General features: G+C 55.1%; 2 protein-coding genes across 8 annotated transcripts in view; both read left to right on the forward strand.

Moving 5' to 3' along the window:
• The window catches only part of STRN4 (striatin 4), a 25,255-nt gene extending 19,104 nt beyond the window's left edge, over positions 1-6,151 (forward strand). For 4 of the 5 annotated variants that reach the window (XM_044257047.1, XM_044257050.1, XM_044257051.1 and 1 more), the window contains exons 10-18: positions 322-497; positions 582-629; positions 961-1,082; positions 2,203-2,370; positions 2,538-2,678; positions 3,114-3,212; positions 3,359-3,445; positions 4,712-4,946; positions 5,199-6,151. In XM_044257047.1, the coding sequence (XP_044112982.1) occupies positions 322-497; positions 582-629; positions 961-1,082; positions 2,203-2,370; positions 2,538-2,678; positions 3,114-3,212; positions 3,359-3,445; positions 4,712-4,881 (1,011 nt within the window). In that variant the 3' untranslated portion in view covers positions 4,882-4,946; positions 5,199-6,151. Of the gene's footprint in view, positions 1-321; positions 498-581; positions 630-960; positions 1,083-2,202; positions 2,371-2,537; positions 2,679-3,113; positions 3,213-3,358; positions 3,446-4,711; positions 4,947-5,051; positions 5,104-5,198 lie in introns of all 5 variants that reach the window. The other variant, XM_044257049.1, reaches the window with a different exon arrangement.
• A 2,547-nt stretch (positions 6,152-8,698) lies between these two features.
• Positions 8,699-19,872, forward strand: part of PRKD2 (protein kinase D2) — a 32,593-nt gene continuing 21,419 nt past the window's right edge. Inside the window, exons 1-4 of one of the 3 annotated variants that reach the window (XM_044257057.1) lie at positions 8,699-8,946; positions 9,214-9,639; positions 12,083-12,221; positions 17,250-17,381. In XM_044257057.1, the coding sequence (XP_044112992.1) occupies positions 9,400-9,639; positions 12,083-12,221; positions 17,250-17,381 (511 nt within the window). In that variant the 5' untranslated portion in view covers positions 8,699-8,946; positions 9,214-9,399. Of the gene's footprint in view, positions 9,640-12,082; positions 12,222-17,249; positions 17,382-19,872 lie in introns of all 3 variants that reach the window. The other 2 variants (XM_044257059.1, XM_044257056.1) reach the window with 2 other exon arrangements.

Raw genomic sequence — 19,872 nt, forward strand, 5'->3', positions numbered from 1 at the left:
CAGAGCCAGCCAGGCTACTTGGGCACCTCTTCCCAGTCCGTTTTTAATTCCTAGCGCTGCTCGGAGTTTATAGTCCTGGGCACTGGGGGGGCGATCTGACAGTCTTCCCCGAGCCCCCTCTGAACTGACTGTCTTCCCCGAAGGCAGCTCATGCCTGCACTCTGTAGGACTCAGTGAGCGAGGGGGGCTGCAGGCGGGGAACCTGAGGCTGGAGGCTAGTTGGGGGTGCTCCACGGGGCTCTGGCTGATTTGACATCCTGGATGCCAGTCCGTGTCTGCGGGAATGCGGGGGCACTGAGGCAGCTCCTCCCCTTGCTCCAGCTCTCTGACAGCAAAGATGCCTTTAAGAAGACGTGGAACCCCAAATTCACTCTCCGCTCACACTACGATGGCGTGCGCTCCCTGGCTTTCCACCACAGCCAGTCTGCCTTGCTCACTGCCTCTGAGGACGGCACGCTCAAGCTGTGGAACCTGCAAAAGGCTGTCACAGCCAAGAAGTGAGGGTGCAACCGTGGGCTGGGAGGGGGATCTGGGTTCAGGGTGAGGAGGGGCCCTTGGTGACGCTGGGCTTCCTCCCCCAGGAACGCTGCGCTCGATGTGGAACCTATCCATGCCTTCCGGGCTCACAGGTAGGGCAGAGCCCCTGAAGCGAGTCTGGCCCCTGGCCCGCCCACTGTTACCTCAGGGGGGCCCTCTGCACACGCACCCCATTGCTCCTGGTGCTCTGCAGACTGAGGTGCCCCATAGCTGGTTCTCAGCCTAGCCTTTGGAGTTGGAAACGGGCCTGAGGAGATCGGGGAAGGCAGGCCTGGGGGGAGGACAACCAAAGCCCCAGATGCTGAATTCCTTTTGGCCATCCTTGAAAAATCTGGCATAGGACTTGAAGGTCCCATGCAGAGGGCCTGGGGAGGGGTGAGATTGAGTGTTTCATCGCCCCTCCACCACCTGTGCATCCTGCAGGGGCCCTGTGTTGGCAGTGGCCATGGGCAGCAACAGTGAGTGCTGCTACAGTGGGGGGGCGGATGCCCGCATCCACAGCTGGAAGATTCCAGACCTCAACATGGACCCCTACGATGGCTACGGTGAGGACAGCTCCCTCCACCCACCTGTTCACTGTGTCCATGGGAGCCTCTGCATTCCCCCTGTATCCCCCTCTGCCTGACCTTGCGCCCCAGTCCAGGGGAGCATGGAGCAGAGTGTTTATTTCATGATGGGGGTCGGACAGGCTGAGGCAGGAAAGAGATGGCCTGGGGGGACTGCCTCCCAGGGGATCTGGGGGGTGAGCTACCCAGCCCATGCACGGCAGGCTCTGGCGGTGCCTTCTGGGGGCTGAGCGCAGGGAGGTGGCAGCGAGAAGTCGAGCAGGGAGAGGGGAAGTTAGTTGGGCAGGGCTGTAGGGAGTCTGCTCGATCCTTGGTATACCTTTAACAGCTAATGCAGAAGTGACCACACTCGCTTCTGTTCAGTGTCTGTCCCGTCCCTGGTGACGGTTCTTTCGATAACTCTCTTGATGACACACACGGCTGTGTGGCATTTTGTCAGGTGGAGTTTAAAGGTCTATATCTCCCCTTGAGGATCTTAACGCTGTTTTCCTCAAAAACAGTCCCTACCCTGTGAAAGGTCAGGGGTCAGTCCCAGGGAGTATGCGCTCTGGGCCAGGCAAGCTGCCCCACACTGGGGGTCGGCGGGGCCTGAACAGAGCGGCCCGCGCGGACTTGAGTGACCAGGGAGGCAGGGCTTGTGCCTGGGGCCAGGCCCGGGGGGTGGTTAGGGGGGTTGGGGAGGGCTGCAAGGAGCATGGCTAGTCCAACTCAGAGGGCCCAGACTGCAAAGGGTCTGGGGACCCCAGAGCTACCATTGTCCCTTCTCCCCTTAACTGAGAATCACGTACCAAGCGCCTGTTTCGTGGGTCCTGTGGGGTTGGCAATAAACAGGGGGATCGCTGCCCTCTGAGCTTCCATTCTAGGTTGCTTTTGGAGCCCTGAGATTTTTTCAGAACCGCCAGTGGTCAGAGTATGAGCAGCTGGCTGGGCAGGTTCCTGTGGTGACAGCTCAAGGCCATGAGGAAGCTGGGGACGAAGCTGGGCGAATGGGGGGGCCCTAGCCCAGCCACCTGGTTCTCAGTAGAGTTGTGCTCTAGAGCTGGTTAGATTGGGGCTGGCGGCCCTGACATGGCTTGTTTCCTCCCTTCGGTGCGCCTAGACCCGAGCGTGCTGAGCCATGTCCTGGAGGGCCATGGGGACGCTGTATGGGGCCTAGCCTTCAGTCCCGCCTCCCAGCGCCTGGCCTCCTGCTCTGCGGACGGCACCATCCGTATCTGGGATCCCAGCAGCAGCCCCGCCTGTCTCTGTACCTTCCTCACAGCCAGCGGTGAGTGGTGGGAACAGGCCTGGAGGGACGCCAACACCTCATGGAGGAGCCTTGCAGAGTTGGAGGCCCCAACAGGAGCATGAGGGCGCAGGCTTCCCAAGTCCTGTCCTGTAGCCCCAGGGCAGGACTGGGTCTGTTAAGCAGACTTCCCTTCCCTCTGTCCTCAGATCATGGGATCCCCACCTCAGTGGCCTTCACCAGCACCGAGCCTGCCCACATTGTGGCATCCTTCCGCTCTGGCGACACCGTCTTGTATGACCTGGAGGCTGGCAGTGCCCTCCTCTCGCTGGAATCCCGGGGGAGCAGTGGTAAGAGGGGCCCAAGTGCCCAGGGATGGTGTCTGAGTGCCTGCAGGGCCTCAGTCCCTCCTGTGGCTTTGGTGACCCGACATCCAGTGAGCAGAGGACGGTTTCCATACCTGCTTTGGGGATCTGGGTGGGAAGGAGAAAAGCCCCAGCTGCCACCACTGTGGCCAGCACGGGGCTCTCAAGAAGGCCAAGGGAAGAGAGATCATCAGGGACTTACCCATCAGGCGTCTTGGAGGAGTGGGTGGCCTGTGTGGGTGGCTGTTCCCTATCCTGTGCCACCCCTGGGAGGGCGTGGTGCGCGTCTTGCAGATGAAGCACTGTGGTCCCAAGCAGGAGAGCGCCGGGTGGGGGGCAGGGCTGTGGACCGTGGTTCTCCTCTTGTCTTTGTCCTGGTCTCCCTGATTTCCCCCATGTTCTTCCCTTCTTGCCTTCTAGGCCCAACCCAGATCAACCAGGTGGTGAGTCACCCGAACCAGCCCCTCACCATCACTGCCCATGATGACAGAGGCATCCGCTTCCTGGACAGCCGCACAGGTGAGGCCCCGCCTTCCCGACCCCCGCTCCCTCATGCCCCTGGGGGGACTGCCCACGTGGCAGGCTCTCGGCATCCAAACTGGGCCTCTGCCTTCCCAGGCAAGGTGGCAAGGAACAGTAACCTGCCACCCACCCTTCCTCCCCAGGGAAATCTGTGCACTCCATGGTTGCCCACCTGGACGCGGTCACCTGCCTGGCCGTGGACCCCAACGGCGTGTTCCTGATGTCGGGAAGTAAGTCGAGACCCTCGGGGCTCCTAAGGAGAGGGTGTGTGGGAGCGGAAGAGGAGGAGACTTGGGCACTGGTCACGGTGCGGGGGGTGCTCCAGGGCTCCCTAAGGTGGGGGAGCTGAGGCAGGGGGCCTCTCAGCAAAGCATCCTGCACGCAGAGCCTCCTGGAGGCGTTTGCCTGCATCTCGGTTCACGCAGATAACCCTCTCGGGTGGGGGTGTTGTGACTGCCATGTGGACATGCTCACAAAAGGGACAGACTTTGGTTACAGCGTAGTGACTTGGGTGCAGGAGTGAAGTTGGGGTCTGGGTCTTGGTCCTCACGGGGTCCTTAGCATTCGGCAGCATGTGCTGTGTGTGGATGCGGGCGCAGAAGCCCAACTCTTGTGCAGCCGGGCCCCAGAAGGATGGGGTGGCATGTGGGCAGATGGAGAAGGGGCTGTAGCTGCCCAGGGAGCTGAAGCTTGTGCACCGCTCATCAGGGAAGCCATGGGCAAGGGGCCTCCTGCCAGTCGCCTCTGGTCCCCACAGACAGAGCCTGTGGGAGGTGACGAGTGAGCACACGGGATGGGGACCCATTGTGGCCTGTTCTCCATCTGTCCTGTGATAGTAGCAGCTGATGGTAGAGGAGGTGGTCAGTGAGATCGAGTCCAGGAAGGAGAAGCTTTGGGACAAGGCCCAGGGCCCCTCTGTGAGGGACAAACAGAGCCACCCTCTACCACAGCCGGCCCAGTCTTTCTAACGCCTGAGTCAGGCCGTGTCCGTAGATAGCTCGTGCATCAAGGCCCAGTCCTGTCTGCTCCCCACTCTCGGACCACCCCCCTCCCCCACCGGCCCAGTGCTCCTACTTGGGCTCCGCCAGCTGTACCCACCTCTCGCCAGTCCTCAGAACCTTCCCTTGGCCCACCCCGCTGTCTCCCAGGCTCTTCCTCCTGATACCCTCTTGGCCATTCTGTCCTCACACTGACCAGGGCCCACAGCACTGCTGAGCCCCTGCAGGATTCGTTCTGCTGTCTCGTTTCCTCCCTGCCACATTGGCATGTCAGCAGCCCCAGGGCAGGGAGCTTGACCTGGTTGGCCTGGTACATTCACTGTGTCCCCCAGGGCTGAGTACACAGGTTCCCAGTGAATGCTCGGCCACCGGATGGGTGGATGGCGGGGTGGGCATCCAAAGATGGCTGGAGAAGAGGCTGGCCCGTCCAGAGGCTAAGGGTCAGAGGAGCCAGGGTACGTGCCGGTACGAGCCCTTTCTGCTCCCGCACCTGCGCAGGCCACGACTGTTCCCTGCGCCTGTGGAGCCTGGACAACAAAACGTGCGTGCAAGAGATCACAGCCCACCGCAAGAAGCACGAGGAGGCCATCCACGCTGTCGCCTGCCACCCCAGCAAGGCCCTCATCGCCAGCGCCGGCGCCGACGCCCTGGCCAAGGTCTTCGTGTGATGGCCGCCTGGCCCCGCCCTGGCCGCCGCACTGGCTGGGGAGGGGGCCGGGCAGGTGGCGTTGAGGTGAGGGGTGGGACAGGAGGGTGGCTCGGCCTGGGAGGGTATAAACCCCCCGCCTCCTCACCCCAAGCGGGACCTCACATGTGTCCCTTTGCTTGGCCCTTCTAGAGGGTTCCGTGTCCCAGGGTGATGGCTGAGGCACCTTGTGCGAATCATCGAGGTAGCCCCTGGGCATCGCGGGGGGTAGCCAAGGCGGCCTGAGCTCTGGTACCTGGGGCATCACGCTCCAGCCTGCCTTCCTTCTCTCTACCTCAGGAGACTCCCAGCCTCCCTGGAGGCCCGGCCTCTTCCCGCCTGCCTGGGAACCTGGTGGTGCTAACGGCCCTTTCCCCAGGAGGCCATCCCCCACGGCCTGTCCTTCCCCAAGCATCCAGCCTAGGGAGCAGCCTCCTTCAGGAATCCCCCCTCCAGGATGGCCTCAGGGAGTTTCCTCTCTGTGCCCTGACGCCCAGTCCTGGTATCAGAGCTGCTGTCTCGGGTGTAGCACAGCCAAGGCTGGGTGTCCTGGGGGATCAGCTTTTCCAAGATGCCAGAAGGTGCCAGGTTCTCTCTTTGAACCCCCGACTCCCCTTCTCCATCTTCCCAGACCTGAGTGGGAGCTGTGCTTGAAGGAGCCCCAGGTACCACTACTATGGGTACCCTGGGAAGCCATGGAGCTGGCTGGACCCTGGGCTGTCCTCAGGGGGAGTGCCCGGCCTGGCCCACCCCAGAAGCACGCCCAGTCTCCCACCCTCCCCTCCAGTTCCCTCAACACAGCGTTCCAGACACTACCCAGTAACTGCCTGGGGAATAGGTGATGCCCTCAGGGGAGGCGCATACCCCTACTTACCCCACCGCTCCCAGCACTCTTCAGAGACAGCCCCCCAGCCCCCATGGGGTCGCCCATGGGGACAGATGGTCTTCTCTTGCCCCTCCTTGGGGCATGGAGGCTGGAGGGGGCCCCCGGGTCCCCCACAACTCCCTGTATATCTGTATAAATAAATGGGATGTTAATGGAGCCCTGCCCCCCACCCCCATGTCGTTATCACTGTGTGATAGTCTGTGTCTCCTCTCCTGGCCCTCCACTCTCTTCCTCTATTTATTTCACTCTTTTTTGGGTTCCACCCTGGGCCCTCGCGCCCCCTTCCAGGTTCCTGTTTATAAGCCCCCATCCCCCATGCCCTGGACTTGGATGTGAGAGTCGTCTCAATAAACCCTTTGGAGTAAGATGGGTGGTGGCGCTGACTGTCGAAGGGACTGAGGGGGCCGGGACTTTGGGAGATGAGTCTGGAGCTCTGCCTGGGCTGGGTGGAGCTCATGGAGGGGATATGGTGGGCTGGGGTTTTGTGGTAGGGTGGGGGGGAGGGAAGAGAGGGGCCCAGAGTTTGGGCAGGGTGTGGGTGGAGGCCCGGAAATGGGGCACAGGACCGAATCTCCCGTGCCCCTCCTTTTTGTTCCTAAGTACTCCCTCCCCAGGGGCCTCAGAAGCAGCCTGGGGACAGAGCCCTGACAAGCAGATGATGTGAGGTGACAGATCAAGGCCTTCCCCTTCCCCCCACCCGCCCCCCCATATGATGTGTGGTAGGAGGCCCAAGGGCTAGCTAGCCCCAAGTACTTAACCCCCCCACCTTCCCTTCTCTCCCCATGTGGGCCTGGGCTTCCGTGGAGCCTTATCTCATATGGAGTGGGGACTGGAGACCCCGAGACCCGGCCCCCAGAACGCCTCTGCCCTTCGGGGAGCGGCTGCAAGGGCGCCGGCTATGGAGGCACCCAGTCCCTTCCTTGATGAGCCCCTACCCTCCACCAGGTCAGTTCCGCACTGGCAGGAGCCAGAGCCCGTGCTCAGTTCCTCACGCGCTGCTTCACTGGATCCTCACAACAACCTCAGGAAGTGAGGATCAGGAACACAAGTTACAGAAGACGAGATGGGGAGGCGCCACTCAGGGCCCCCAGCGGGTCATCAGAATCCGTAGCCAGTCCCTTGGGGTTCCCTCTGCACATCTTGGGGCTTCAGCATCCTCTGTACAATGGGCCCGATGCTAATGCCCACCCTCTGGGTTGCCTGGGCCCAGAATAGGACCTGGCCCCTCTCAGGGCCCCGGGAACACTTGAAGAAGGACGCAGGTGGCCAGATGGCCATCAGGTGAACACTGATAGGATCCTAGCTACAAGCTCCACGTGGCCCCACTCCCCCCTCATCCTTCTGAGCTCTGAGCATCTTCCCCAGGTGGTGGTTTGGGTTTTCACTCCAGCCTCAGACTTCCTTCCCCAGCCCCCGCCAACCCCCGCCAGCCCCCTCCAGCCCCCGGATGTGGTGGCAGAGTCACTACTGTACCGACCTCAGCTGCCCCCAGCAGCCCTTTAGCGGGAAGGGGGGGGCTCTTCTCTAGGCCCCTGTCCCCCACTAGCAGGGAACCCAGGTGGGCAGGTGGCCTGTCTCTGCCAGAATGCCTTTGAAGCTCAAAGCCAGGCCTTGACCTCTCAGTGAAGGGGGTGGGCTGGCAGCAGCTCTCGTGGTGATCTTGGACAAGTCATTTTGTCCCTAGGGGGTTCAGTTTCCTGAATGTAAACTAAACGGCAGCCGCTCTTTTATTATTAGCTGGGAGGAGAAATCCAGCCTGAGGGGCTCCTGAACGTGCTGAAGAGCTGTTTTAGCCCAAGCCTAGCACCTCACATAGTAGTAGGTCGGCATTCAGTACTGGCTGGCTGGATGACTGAACAAACGGCCTCCTAAACACCTGAGAGCTTGAGGTGCCCACCCCTTTATCTCTAAAGGGTTCTGTGGTGGCCACCGCCTACTGAACTTAATTAAGCCCTGTGCCACCATCTCATTAATCCCCAAAGACCGTCTGGGCACGGTCCTGTCACTGTCTTATCTAAGAAACCGGACCAGAGAGGGGAAGCCACCTACCTAAAGCCACAGTCAGACACGTGCACACTGCCCCCCCCCAACAACCAATTATCTAGAAGGTGGGATGGGTGTGCTGTCCTCCCTGGGGACCCTTTCAGCTAGCACCCCCCCATGCCCCCCAGGTCTGTGGCTCTTCACTCTTCTGAGGCCTGGGGCAGAGTGGGGAGCTCACTGAAGGAAACAGCACCCCTGCCCCACCGGCCCTGTGTCTGAGCGGCCCTGCGCAGATAACCCAGCCCCGGCCCCTCCAGTTGCCTTCGTGCACCTCGTCAAGGCTGCCAGAGACGGGAGGCAAGGTCCTTCCCGCCCATCAGGAGGTCTCTGTCTTCCCACCCGTGTAATGGGCTACATCACAGCACCTACAGTACTGCCTCCCCTGCGCAGGATAGGGGAGTGGGGAGGACGACGCTCTGAGAAGAGACAGGCCGAACCCAGAGGTCCCAGAGCGGGCTGGACCTGACACTGGTTTCCCACCTTTTCCCCTGCGGTGGGCGCCGGATGCAGACCAGGCTAGCCTAGACGGTCCCCTTCCTTAAAGGGCCAGGTCCCTCCTCAGCCCCGGCCCCGCGACCGGTGGCTCGCCCCTCCTCTCCAGCTCAGGGAATAGTTAACTTTCCAGACCTGGGTGTGTTGGGGGAAGGAATCAGCCCCGGATCCCTGCCGGGTATCTCGCACCCCAGACACCCGGACCCGGGCGGGGCTGGTGACGCCCCCGACTCGGAGGTGACGGACCCGCCCTCCCCTTCCGCCCCCGGCCCTCATCAGGCTCCGCCCCTCTTCAACGTCACCGAGGCCCGCGCGGATTGGCCGACTGCGCCATCGCTCCAGACACTTCCTTCTGGGCCGCAGCCGCAGAGTTAAACTTTGGAGGGGGGAAAAGGAGCCACGGGCGCCCCGCGCCGGGCGACCCTCCCTTACACCGCCCCCCCGCTCCGCCGCCGGCAATGCCCCCTTCTCCGCGGCCCCCGACCGAATTTTTCTCCAACTTCTGAGACCCGTGAGATTTCCTCCTTAGCACCCCGGCCCTCGGGATCTCTGCCTATCCCCGGGCCCGTCGGATCCTTGGGATCTACTCGATCACCGACTCAGAGACTCCTGTCCTCCATCCCCAAGGTCTGATGAATCCCTCGGGTCCCCTTCTTAATTGGATTCTCGTCTTAGAGCCACTGGATTGTGGGATTCCCCCTGCTGCCTTCTCAAGGCTTTCTCTCCCCAAGGGGCTTTTGGATCCTGGGCTCTCCTGATCCCTGAGATCCCGACCTACTGGATTTTCTTGATTTCCTGGAATCTCTCAAGCGCTGGGTCCCTCAAACCATTAGATTTCTCCTTTATGATTCCCGGGCGTTTGACCCACTGGATTGCCTTTCTTTAATTTCCCAGGGTCTCGCCATCCTCGAGCGCCCTCAACCTGCTAGGTTTCTTTTCTCGTATCCCCGGAATCCCCGCGCTTCCACCACCAGATTACGGGCTCCCTCGGATCCAGTGACCCGGCTTCCCCGGGCTACTTCAGCCGCATCCCGGGTGGGCGCCGGGAAACCAGTCCCGGGACCTCCCCCCGACCCACCCATGGCCGCCTCCCCCTCCCATCTCGCCGGGCTCCCAGGCTCTCCCGGGCCGGGGTCTCCTCCGCCCCCCGGCGGCTTGGAGTTGCAGTCGCCGCCACCGCAACTGGCCCAGGTCCCAGCTCCGAGCTCCGGGGTCTCCTTCCACATCCAGATCGGCCTGACCCGCGAGTTTGTGCTGCTCCCCACCGCCTCTGAGCTGGCCCATGTGAAGCAGCTGGCTTGCTCCATCGTGGACCAGAAGGTGAGAGCGCAGGGTTCCTCCCAGCTGGCTTGGGGAGAGGTCCGGAGGGGGTGGGGGTGCCGGCAGAGGTGGCCAGGAGCTTGGCATAGAGGAAGGGGAGAAAAGGAGGATTAAGCCTTGGGCGACTGGGGGGATGGGGATGGGGCGTTTAGCCTCCAGTTGGCTCCTGACCCCACTACCCGTTGGAGGGAGGCCTGGGCAGGGGCGGGGTGCTCCAAAGGCCTCCCCAAATTGCGTGTCCCTGCGTGTTATTGTTTTCTGCAGCCAGCAGGGAGGAAGGGAGGGGCCAGCTAGGTGTGGAAGTGAGCAGGAAGGGGCAGGTCGGGGAGGGGGGCAGATGGGAGACCTCTCCATTCAAGCCCACCCCGACTTCCCATTTGGTGGAAACAGTAGAAATTGAAGCCGCCCTGGCCATGGCTATCGGGTGACATGTGTGGGTGTGGGTGCCTGCCAGAGCTGCCAGGGGCAAGTGAGGTCTCCGAGTCCAATCTCTACCCTCCCCCAGGCCAGAGATGTGTGTCAAGAGGCAGGCACCTCTTTGGAACCCCCAGAGACTCTGGGGACTCTGTCCCCTCTCCTAATCACAGTGTCCCCACCCCTCAGGTCTGATGCTAGCCTATTAAAACCCACCTTCCCCAACCCCACCCTACTCTTAGTTTTGGACACCAGGGTGGGAAGCTGGGGATCATGGCAAGGAGAAACCAGGTGGAACTCAGTGCCTGCATTCTAGAATGTTGAAAGTTAGGAGAGTGGGCTTTCCTGTTGTTGGATTTCTACACTTTAAAAATGTTAGAATATTACAATTCTAGATTATTCGACTATGCCACTGCTAGGTAATCGAACTCCTCTGATATCAAAGTGTCCGGGGGCACCTGGCTGCCTCAGTCAGTGGAACATGGGACTCTTGATCTCAGGGTCATGAATTCCACCCCCATGTTAGGCATAAAGCTTGCCTAAAAAAAAAAAACAACAAAGACAAAGACAAACAAATTGTCCAAACATTAGGATCCTAGGTTGTTGGAACACTAAAACGATCAAATGTTAGACTAATAGAATTAGAATTCTAGATTGTTCGGATAGGCCACTGCTAGGTAATCGAACTCCTCTGAGTGTTCCAACATTAGATTCTAGGTTGTTGGAATCCTCAAACATTAAAATGGTAGAATATTAGATTCCTGGATTGTTGGAATCCTAGAATGTTAAAGTGTTAGAATTTTGGAATGGTGGGTTGTTGAAATCCTTTAATAGTAAGACATTCAAATGAACCCCAGTTTATTAGAGTCCTAGGACATGAAAATACCAGATTGCTCCTGATCTAGGTTGTTGAAATCCTGAAACGTCATGATAATGCGCTGGAACCTAAGATATCCGTATCCTATAGCATGTGAGCATGTTAGAATCCCAAAATGTTCAAATTCCAGCATCTTCTCAGAACCCTAGAAATGAATTCTTTGGGCTTCAAAGAAACATGGGGGAACTGTGCCAACTCCCCCCATTTTACGGACAGGGAAACTGAAGCTTAGATACAGACCCCACCACCACCACCACCACCAAGGCAGTCAAGGCCCAGGCAGTCCCTGTGAGCTGTGGACCCTCTCCCAGCAGACAAGAACAATATGGGGCTTCCTTGGTCCTCCACCAAGCCCCCAAGCCCAGAGGTCCAGTTGTCACACCCAGCTCAGCCTGCTCTTTGGAAAGACAGATGGGGGTGGGGTAGAGGCCTGACTGCCCCCTGGGTGTAATTTGTCCGGTGCCCAAACTTGGGCCTCCTTCCTCAGGCCTCACCCCAGTTTTGTTTTCTGTCTTCGGTCCAGGTGTGGCGGGGCCCCTTTCCGTCCTTCCCGAGGCTCCACCTGGGCAGTTTCACTTTCTGTTCTACAGGGTTTCACTTCCTGCCCCCCCCCAGCCCCAACTAGGGACACCTGGGTCCTTTGGACATTGGGTGGGGGGCACCCTCCTTACCTCCATCTCCCTTGAGTCCTAGCCTTCAATGCCTCCCTGCCCCCCGGCCCCCAGGAGTCCTAAATCCCCTTCTTCCAACTGGCCCCACCCCAGTGCTGGGCCTGGAACCAGGTAACAAGGACTATAAATCCAGGAAGGAAGCTGGGGTGGGGGCTTAAAGGAGGGGGTGTTCACTTAACCCCCCACCCCCACGGAAAATTCTAGGTGCTCACGCTCCCAGAGCCACTCTCCCTGCCACTCCAGTTTCCCGGTCCAGCCACCAAACTCCATGGGCGCTCGCTCCCAGCACACCTGGGGCCCTGGCACCGTGCCCGCCCGCTCACTCACTCGCTACCCTTGGGAGGGAGCAGGCAGGAAACGCAGGGCTGCGGGGTCTCTGTTTCCGGGGGAAACTGTGGGCCCTGCCCTGGGAGTGTTCCAGACCGCTGCCGCTGAGCGGCTCTGAGCCTTCCCGTCACCACCTCTCTCTCCCGCCCCTCAGTTCCCCGAGTGTGGCTTCTATGGCCTTTACGACAAGATCCTTCTCTTCAAACATGATCCCACATCGGCCAACCTCTTGCAGCTGGTGCGCTCGGTTGGAGACATCCAGGAGGGCGACCTGGTGGAGGTGGTGCTGTCGGGTGAGCCGGGGGCCCGCCTGGGGGCGCCGCCTCTAGTGGGGGGCGGGACTAATGGTGCCGGGAGAGGAGAAGTGGGTCCAGAAACATGCTTCTTAAAGTCAGGGCTAGTGGGTTCCAAGCCCTGGTCGCAAATTAGAGTCACGCATGGAGCTTTGACAAGTTACCGCCCTGGAATGGGTAAATATGTTGCGTGTGCGCACCATGAATGTGGCGTGTGCGCAGCGTGAAATTCGCACAGCACTGAACGCAGGCCATGTCCAGCCACGTGGGTGAATCTCACAAAACCTAAGGCGGAAAGGCATTTCCTACACATCAGACTACATATTGTCTAATTCCTTTTATGAAGTCCAGAGAGGGATACAGTTAGGAGCGAGGAAGGCGGAGCCTTCGCAGCAGGGGTCGGGAAGGGCACCACCATCACCTGGGGGGCACAAGGGAGATTGCTGGGTACTGATTTAAACTGCCACTTTACTTATCAGGGTGTTGGTGACACAGTGTGTACAGTGTGACTGGTCACTGAACCAGGCACTGGGGATACGTCTTTTTCTAGATGTATGTTGTACTTTGATACAGAGTTTGAAATGTTCTGATGCCCGTGGTCCTTCCCGCTGAAATGCTAAAGGAAATGAGACTCTGCAAGGTCAGAGAAAGCCCGGGAACGTGTGTTTTCAGCCAGAATCTAGTCACCCACCGGCCACACTCATTTTAGAGATGAGAAGCTCTTGGCACTGCAGAGGAGTAGAGAGCCCAGGGTGCTTCTAAAAGGGTGAGGGGTGGGAACTACCTGCCTTATTCTTGGCTGTGTCTCCTCCCCCAGTCCTTGCATAGCGCAATGCTCAGTAAAATGGGTTGAATGGAAGGATGACAATTTGAAGTTTGCGTTTATAGCCCTCGTGACCTTAACTTAGGTTTTAAATACTCTCCCCTAGGCTGGCTACTCTTGGATTTTCATTCATCTTGGTCTCCCCCTCTGCTACATCCAAATCTTGGTCATGTAGCTTGTCCCCCGACACTTTTACTTGGCAGCTCTAGGCAGCTCAGAGATGGCTTGTCCAAGGCAGAAATCTTGATTTTGTCCTCCTTTCTTCCATCACCATTCACTCAGGTGCTCTTGCCACATGTCCTGGGGGCATCCTGGTAACTCCTCCTTTTCTCTCATCCTTTCCCTTGATCTGCATCAAACCAATTAGCCTCACCTTTAAGATACCTCCTGAATCTGTTTCTTACTGCCTCCTCTGGTCCAGGCAGCAGTCACCTCCTGCCTAGACTGTTACCTGTTACCGTAGCTCACAAGTCAGATCACGACACTTCACTGCTCAGAATCCTCCCATGGCTCCCCATTACCCTGGGGATAAAATGCAAACTCCTCAATTTGGCCTTAAATGGCTGCCCATGATCTGGCCCCTGCCAGTTGCCTGAATTCACCTGTTACACTGTCCCCCTAACTTTCTTTGTTCCTGCCATGGTTGTCTGTTCTCTGTCCCTTGAACAAACTGAGCTTCCTCCCATCTCCAGGTGTGTGTACTAATTCTCAGTGCCTCCTTCCCCGCTTCTTCTCGTAGCTAGTTCCTTCTTGCTAGTTGGATCTGAGCTTCAATGCCATTTCCTCCAGTGTCTGAAATTTCCTTCTGTGTGTGTGTATGTGTTTCCTGTCTGTCTCCCCAAAAGAATGTCAGCCCACTGAGAGCGGAGTGTTCATAGCTTTACCCTGTGTAAGCAGTGCTTGGCACATAGAAGGGCACAACCCCTTTCTTGTGCACGATAACAAGGACAATAGCTCAATATTAGACTGAAATTCGGGGGTGGGGTGGGGAGGGTAGGAAAGAGGATGAGGCTTAGTGCAAAAATGAAACTTGAAAAATAAAAGCCAATATTTATTGAGGACTTTCTATGTGCTCTGTTTGTTTGTTTATTTATTTATTTAAAAAATGTTTTTAAAGATTTTATTTATTTATTTGACAGACAGAGATCACAAGCAGGCAGAGAGGCAGGCAGGGGAGGAGGTGGGCGGGATGCAGGTTCCTCGCTGAGCAGAGAGCCCAATGTGGCACTCCATCCCAGGACTCTGGGATCATGACCTGAGCTGAAGGCAGAGGCTTTAACCCACAGAGCCACCCAGGCACCCCTATGTGCTCTGTTTAAAGAGCATTGTTTACAATTTAAAAAAAAAAAAAATTATGGAGTCCTGGGTCACTCATTTGGTTACGTATCTGCCTTTGGCTGGGGTCGTGATCCTGGGGTTCTGGGATCGAGTCCCATACTGGACTCCCTGCTTAGCGGGGAGCTAGCTTCTCCCTCTGCCTCTGCCGGCCACTCCCCCTGCTTGTGCCCTATCTCTCTCTCTGACAAATAAGTAGATAAAACCGTTACTAAATTAAATAAAATAAAAATAAATTTTAAAAATTAAAAAAAATATATGGGGCACCTCACTGGCTTAGTCAGTAGAGCATGGAACTCTGGATGTCAGGCTTGTGGGTTTCGGCCCCACACTTGGTGTAGAGATGATTTAAAAATAATATCTTAAAAAAATAATAAGATAAGAAATAAAGAGCACTGTCTTCTTCTTCTTCTTCTTCTTTTTTAGATTTTATTTATTTGACAGAGATCTCAAGTAGGCAGAGAGGCAGGCAGAGAGAGGGGAGGAAATGGGCCCCCCACTGAGCAGAGAGCCAGATGCTTGGCTCAATCCCAGGACCCTGAGATCGTGACCTGAGCTGAAGGCAGAGGCTCTAACCCACTGAGCCACCCAGGCACCCCTTTTTTTTGTTGTTTAAAGATTTTATTTATTTGTCAGAGAGAGAGAGATCACAAGCAGGCAGAGAGGTAGGCAGAGAGAGAGAATGGGGGAAACAGGCTCCCCGCTGAGCAGGGAGTCCGATGTGGGGCTCGATCCCAGAACCCTGAGATCATGACCTGAGCCGAAGACAGAGGCTTAACCCACTGAGCCACCCAGGCGCCCCAAGAACTCTGTCTTAAAAGCTTTCCATATAATAATTCATTTAGCCCTGAAGAAAGAATCTGTAGAGACTACTATTATGATACTGGACATGTTCTTTCCTGGAAACCTGCATGGCTCATACCCTCGCCTCCTTCAGGCTTTTGCCCTAACAACAACTGAAGGGGGCCTTCCTCAACCACCTTCTAAAATTGTACATCCTGTACCTTCCCACTTTCCCTTCTCTGCTTTATTTTTCTCCTAAGCACTTATTGACTTCTAGCCTGCTGTATGTATTTTTTTTTGGAGTTGTACTTTATTTCTGGAATATATATATTGCATATACTTATATATATATAATGGGCAAATATTTATATAATTTACATCACATGTTTTAATATTATATATTTATATAATGTAAATTATGTAATTATATGATAAATATAATATATAAATAAATAATAAAATTATATATATTTACATTATATAAATATATAATACATATATACTGTATAATATAATGACATGTAATATATAGTATGATATATAATGATACATAACATATATTACATAATATATATAACATGTTATATATGTTATAGTATATTCATATATAATAGATAATATAGTATATAATAATAATATATAATTTACATTATATACAAATATACAAATTGTACAAATATGTATACTTATATGCATAGTATATGCATAATGTGCAAATATATATAAATATATAATTTTACCCTAGGGAAACATGTAAAATGACACATATAGAAACTAAGAACATCAGATAAGACCATGCAAGTGTTTCAGCCAGGCTTTGTCTTCCAGAGTACCCAGTTTATGTTGGTTCTCTGTAAATATTCGTCCCGTTATTGAGATAAGAAACAGCTGCTTGACAGTTTTTTTTTATTTGACTATAGTAGACATATGCTGTATATTTTATTACTTAAACATTTCCAAGAGGCAGTAAATGCAGTACTGAAAGCATGAACTTTGGAGCCACACTGGCTCAGATTCGATTTCAAGTTCCATAGCTTGCTAGCTGTGTGACCTTGGGCAAGTTGCTTCACCTTTCTGTGCTATAATCTTCTCATCTGGAAAATGGGGGTAATAACAATGTACTTCCAGGGCTCTTGAGAGAACTGAATTCACTAGTATTTTAAAGTACTTGGAGCAGTGCCTGGTACTAGGTAACTGCTAGGTTGGGCGATTTTTTAAAAAGATATATATATATATATATGCACACACACATACACATATACATATATATCTATATTTTTAAATATTTATTTATTTACTTGACAGAGAGATGGAGAGAGCAAGCAAGAGAGCACAGCAGGGGGAGGGGACAAAGGGGGAGGGAGAAGCAGACTCCCTGCCCAGCAGGGAACCCAGTGTAGAGTTGGATCCCAGGCCCCAGGGATCATGACCTGAGCTAAAACCAGACTAACCAACTAAGCCACCCAGGCACCCCTGGGTGATTGTTAAATAAGAATATTTATTTTCTTTATTTTGGTTGGCTGCCTCCCTTACTAGAGGCCAGGCCGGGAATTTGTTCTGTGCGGTGTCCCTGACACCTAGGACAATGCTCTGTGTTTGTTGGATTTCCATTTTAAAGATGAGAAAACTGAGATACATAGGGATTTGGGTTTTTTCTCTTGATGCTCAAGCTCCATCCTAGACCAAGCAGATCAGCAGCTGTGAGGGTGGGACCCAGGCATCTGTATTTTTAAATTTTATTTTAAAATGTTTCATTGTGAAATGTACATAGCATAAAATGTATCATCTTAGCCATTTTTAAGGCTCCTGTTCAGTAGTGTTAATTACCTTCACGTTGACCTGTAACAGTCTCCATGAATGTTTTCATCTTGCGGAACTGAAACTCTGTACCCACTAAACAACTCCCCAGTCCACGGCACAGGTGTCTTGCCCAGTGGTGACGCTGGGATTTAAACCCGGGTACCATGTAATATGCGCGTAAATGAAGGCAGGCAAGATCAAACCTCCTGGCGGGGAGGACTGTGAGAAAACCAGGAACAGCCCTCACCGCTCCAGCTCAACCATCCGCCCCTCCCTGCTGCCTGCAGCTTCGGCCACCTTCGAGGACTTCCAGATCCGCCCGCACGCCCTCACGGTGCACTCCTACCGAGCGCCGGCCTTCTGCGATCACTGCGGGGAGATGCTCTTCGGTCTAGTGCGCCAAGGCCTCAAGTGTGATGGTGAGGGGAGAGGGGCTGGAGGCGGGGCGGGGGTGGGGCGTGGGGGTGGGGGTGGGGAAGGGGGGGAATGTCAGGAGGGCGGGGCGGGGCGGGGTGGAGCTCAGGGATGGGGCGTGGCTCGGAGGGAGCGGTAAGGGCCCAGAGGCACAGCTTTGGGGAGGAGTTGGGGGCGGGGATTGAGTGGTGGGTGGGGGGATTGGGCGGGGCTTAGCTGCAGAGGTGGAGCCTGATGCGGCGCTCCGAGGGAGAGGTAAGGGGGCAGAGAGCTTGGGGGAGGAGAAGGGGATGGTGTCTAGGGAAGAAGGTGGAGCCTGTAACAGGAATCAGCGGAGAAACAGCCAGTAGGAGGTAAATATTAAGGGATATTTGGAAGGAATTCGCTTACAGGAGTGTGGGGGCTGGCCCAGCAACTCTGAAATACAGAAACTCTGAAATCCATAGGGCAACACGTCAGGAAGGGCAGGCTGGACAGGGAAGAGTTTCTTCATCTGGGAAATCTCAGCTCTGCTTTCTAACCTTTCAGTTGATTGAACCAGGCCCACCCGGATTAACTAGAATACTCTCCCTCACTTCAGGTCATCTGATTGTGCACTTGAACCACACGTACAAAATACCTTCACAGCAACCCCTACATTAGCATCTGAATTACTGGGGCTGACACAGAAAGCTGACCAGCAGAGTCCCCTCCTCACTGACTGGGCCCCTCAGTGTGCAAGGACCTGTCATAACAAAATACCACAGGCTGAGTGGTTTAAACAACACATATTTAGAACTCACGGTTCCAGAGCTTGGAAAGTTTAAGATCACGAGTCGGACAGGGCGTGGTTTCCTGGTTAGAACCCTCTTTCTGGCTTGCACAAGGCTGCCATCTTGCTGTGTCGCTCCCGTGGTGTGAGGAGAGACAACAGTTTGTCAAGTGTCTCCCTTATATAAAGACCCTGATCACGTTGGATCAGCGCCCCACCTTTAAGGCCTCATTTAACCTTATTTACCTCCTTAAAGTCTAATACGGTCACATTGGCGGTTAGGACGTTGACCTATGAATTTGGGGGATGGACACATGTTCAGCTACAACAAGCACCCACACGCATGTCCTTCGGTCATACTTAAAATATAAAGGAACACACCAGTGTGTCTCAAGGTGAAGCCCAAGGGTCAGGTTCTGAAGGTCCACTCTTCCCAGATGAAGACCATCCATACTGTGAAGACCACACCTCCATCAGAAGCATATTCTTGAATGTTCCACCATCCAAGGATCTCCAGTTTCACAGCAATGGCGCTCATACGGACCCTGTGTTCCAGAAGACCTGCAGCATTGACCAGGATTGTTAACCACACAGCCCTAAAGAGACCTGTGGCATTTAAGAGCTCGTGTTTTTTTGTTCGTTTGTTTGTTTTGAGAGAGAGAATGCATGCATGCCCGTGCACAAGCAGGGGGAAGGGGGGAGTAGCCGAGGGAGAGGGGGAGAGAGAATTTTTTTTTATTAAGACTTTATTTATTTGACAGAGAAATCACAAGTAGGCAGAGAGGCAGGCAGAGAGAGAAGGGGAAGCAGGCTTGCCACTGAGCAGAGAGCCGGATGCGGGGCTCGATCCCAGGACCCTGGGATCATGACCTGAGCTGAAGGCAGAGACTTTAACCCACTGAGCCACCCAGGTGCCCCTGGAGAGAGAATCTTAAGCAGGCTCCATGCTCAGCAAGGAGCCTCACTCGGGGCTCGATCTCACAACCCTGAGATGACCTGAGCTGAAACCAAGAGCCAGACACTCAACCAACAGAGCCACCCAGGAGCCCCTGGCATCGTTGATTCTAACGGGCACCCTTAGCACGGATTTCACTGGTTCAGCCACACAGATGATGGTCCTCGTTCATGTGGTTCCAAAGGAGTCCCAAGTGACTTTTTTTTTTTAAGATTTTATTTATTTATTTGACAGAGAAATCACAAGCAGGCAGAGAGGCAGGCAGAGAGAGAGGAGGAAGCAGGCTCCCCGCTGAGCAGAGAGCCTGATGCGGGACTCAATCCCAGGACCCTGGGATCATGACCTGAGCTGAAGGCAGCGGCTTAACCCACTGAGCCACCCAGGCGCCCCCAAATGACTGTTCTTAATGCCTTCATAACATCTTCCGATGCGAGTTTGACTCTGCCTTGATACTCAGAGAGTCACGGATGAGATTTTGAAGTCCTGTGAAGCACACTAGGGAGCAAAGGCCAGTACTGGGAAGTGTTTCCTGATCGCAAAGGTTGTGGGCCATCCTGAAGCTCTTCTCATACCACCACCTTTGGGAAAGCCAATGATAGCCAGGCTGCCAGAAGATGGGCTCCATGAGGCAGTCCCAAAGAAGCTTCCAAAGCCTGAAGGAACATTCTTCACTCCAGAAGAGGGAGCCTTCCTGGAATCATTTGGAATCTCTGGAGATGTATGGGAGCAAGGGTTCAGGAAACCTTCTAGGAAGACAACAAGCTGAGCCTGATTCTTTCATGGAAGAGGA

This window comes from Neovison vison, chromosome 7 (genome assembly GCF_020171115.1).
Source record: "Neovison vison isolate M4711 chromosome 7, ASM_NN_V1, whole genome shotgun sequence".
Classification (NCBI taxonomy): Eukaryota; Metazoa; Chordata; class Mammalia; order Carnivora; family Mustelidae; genus Neogale; species Neogale vison.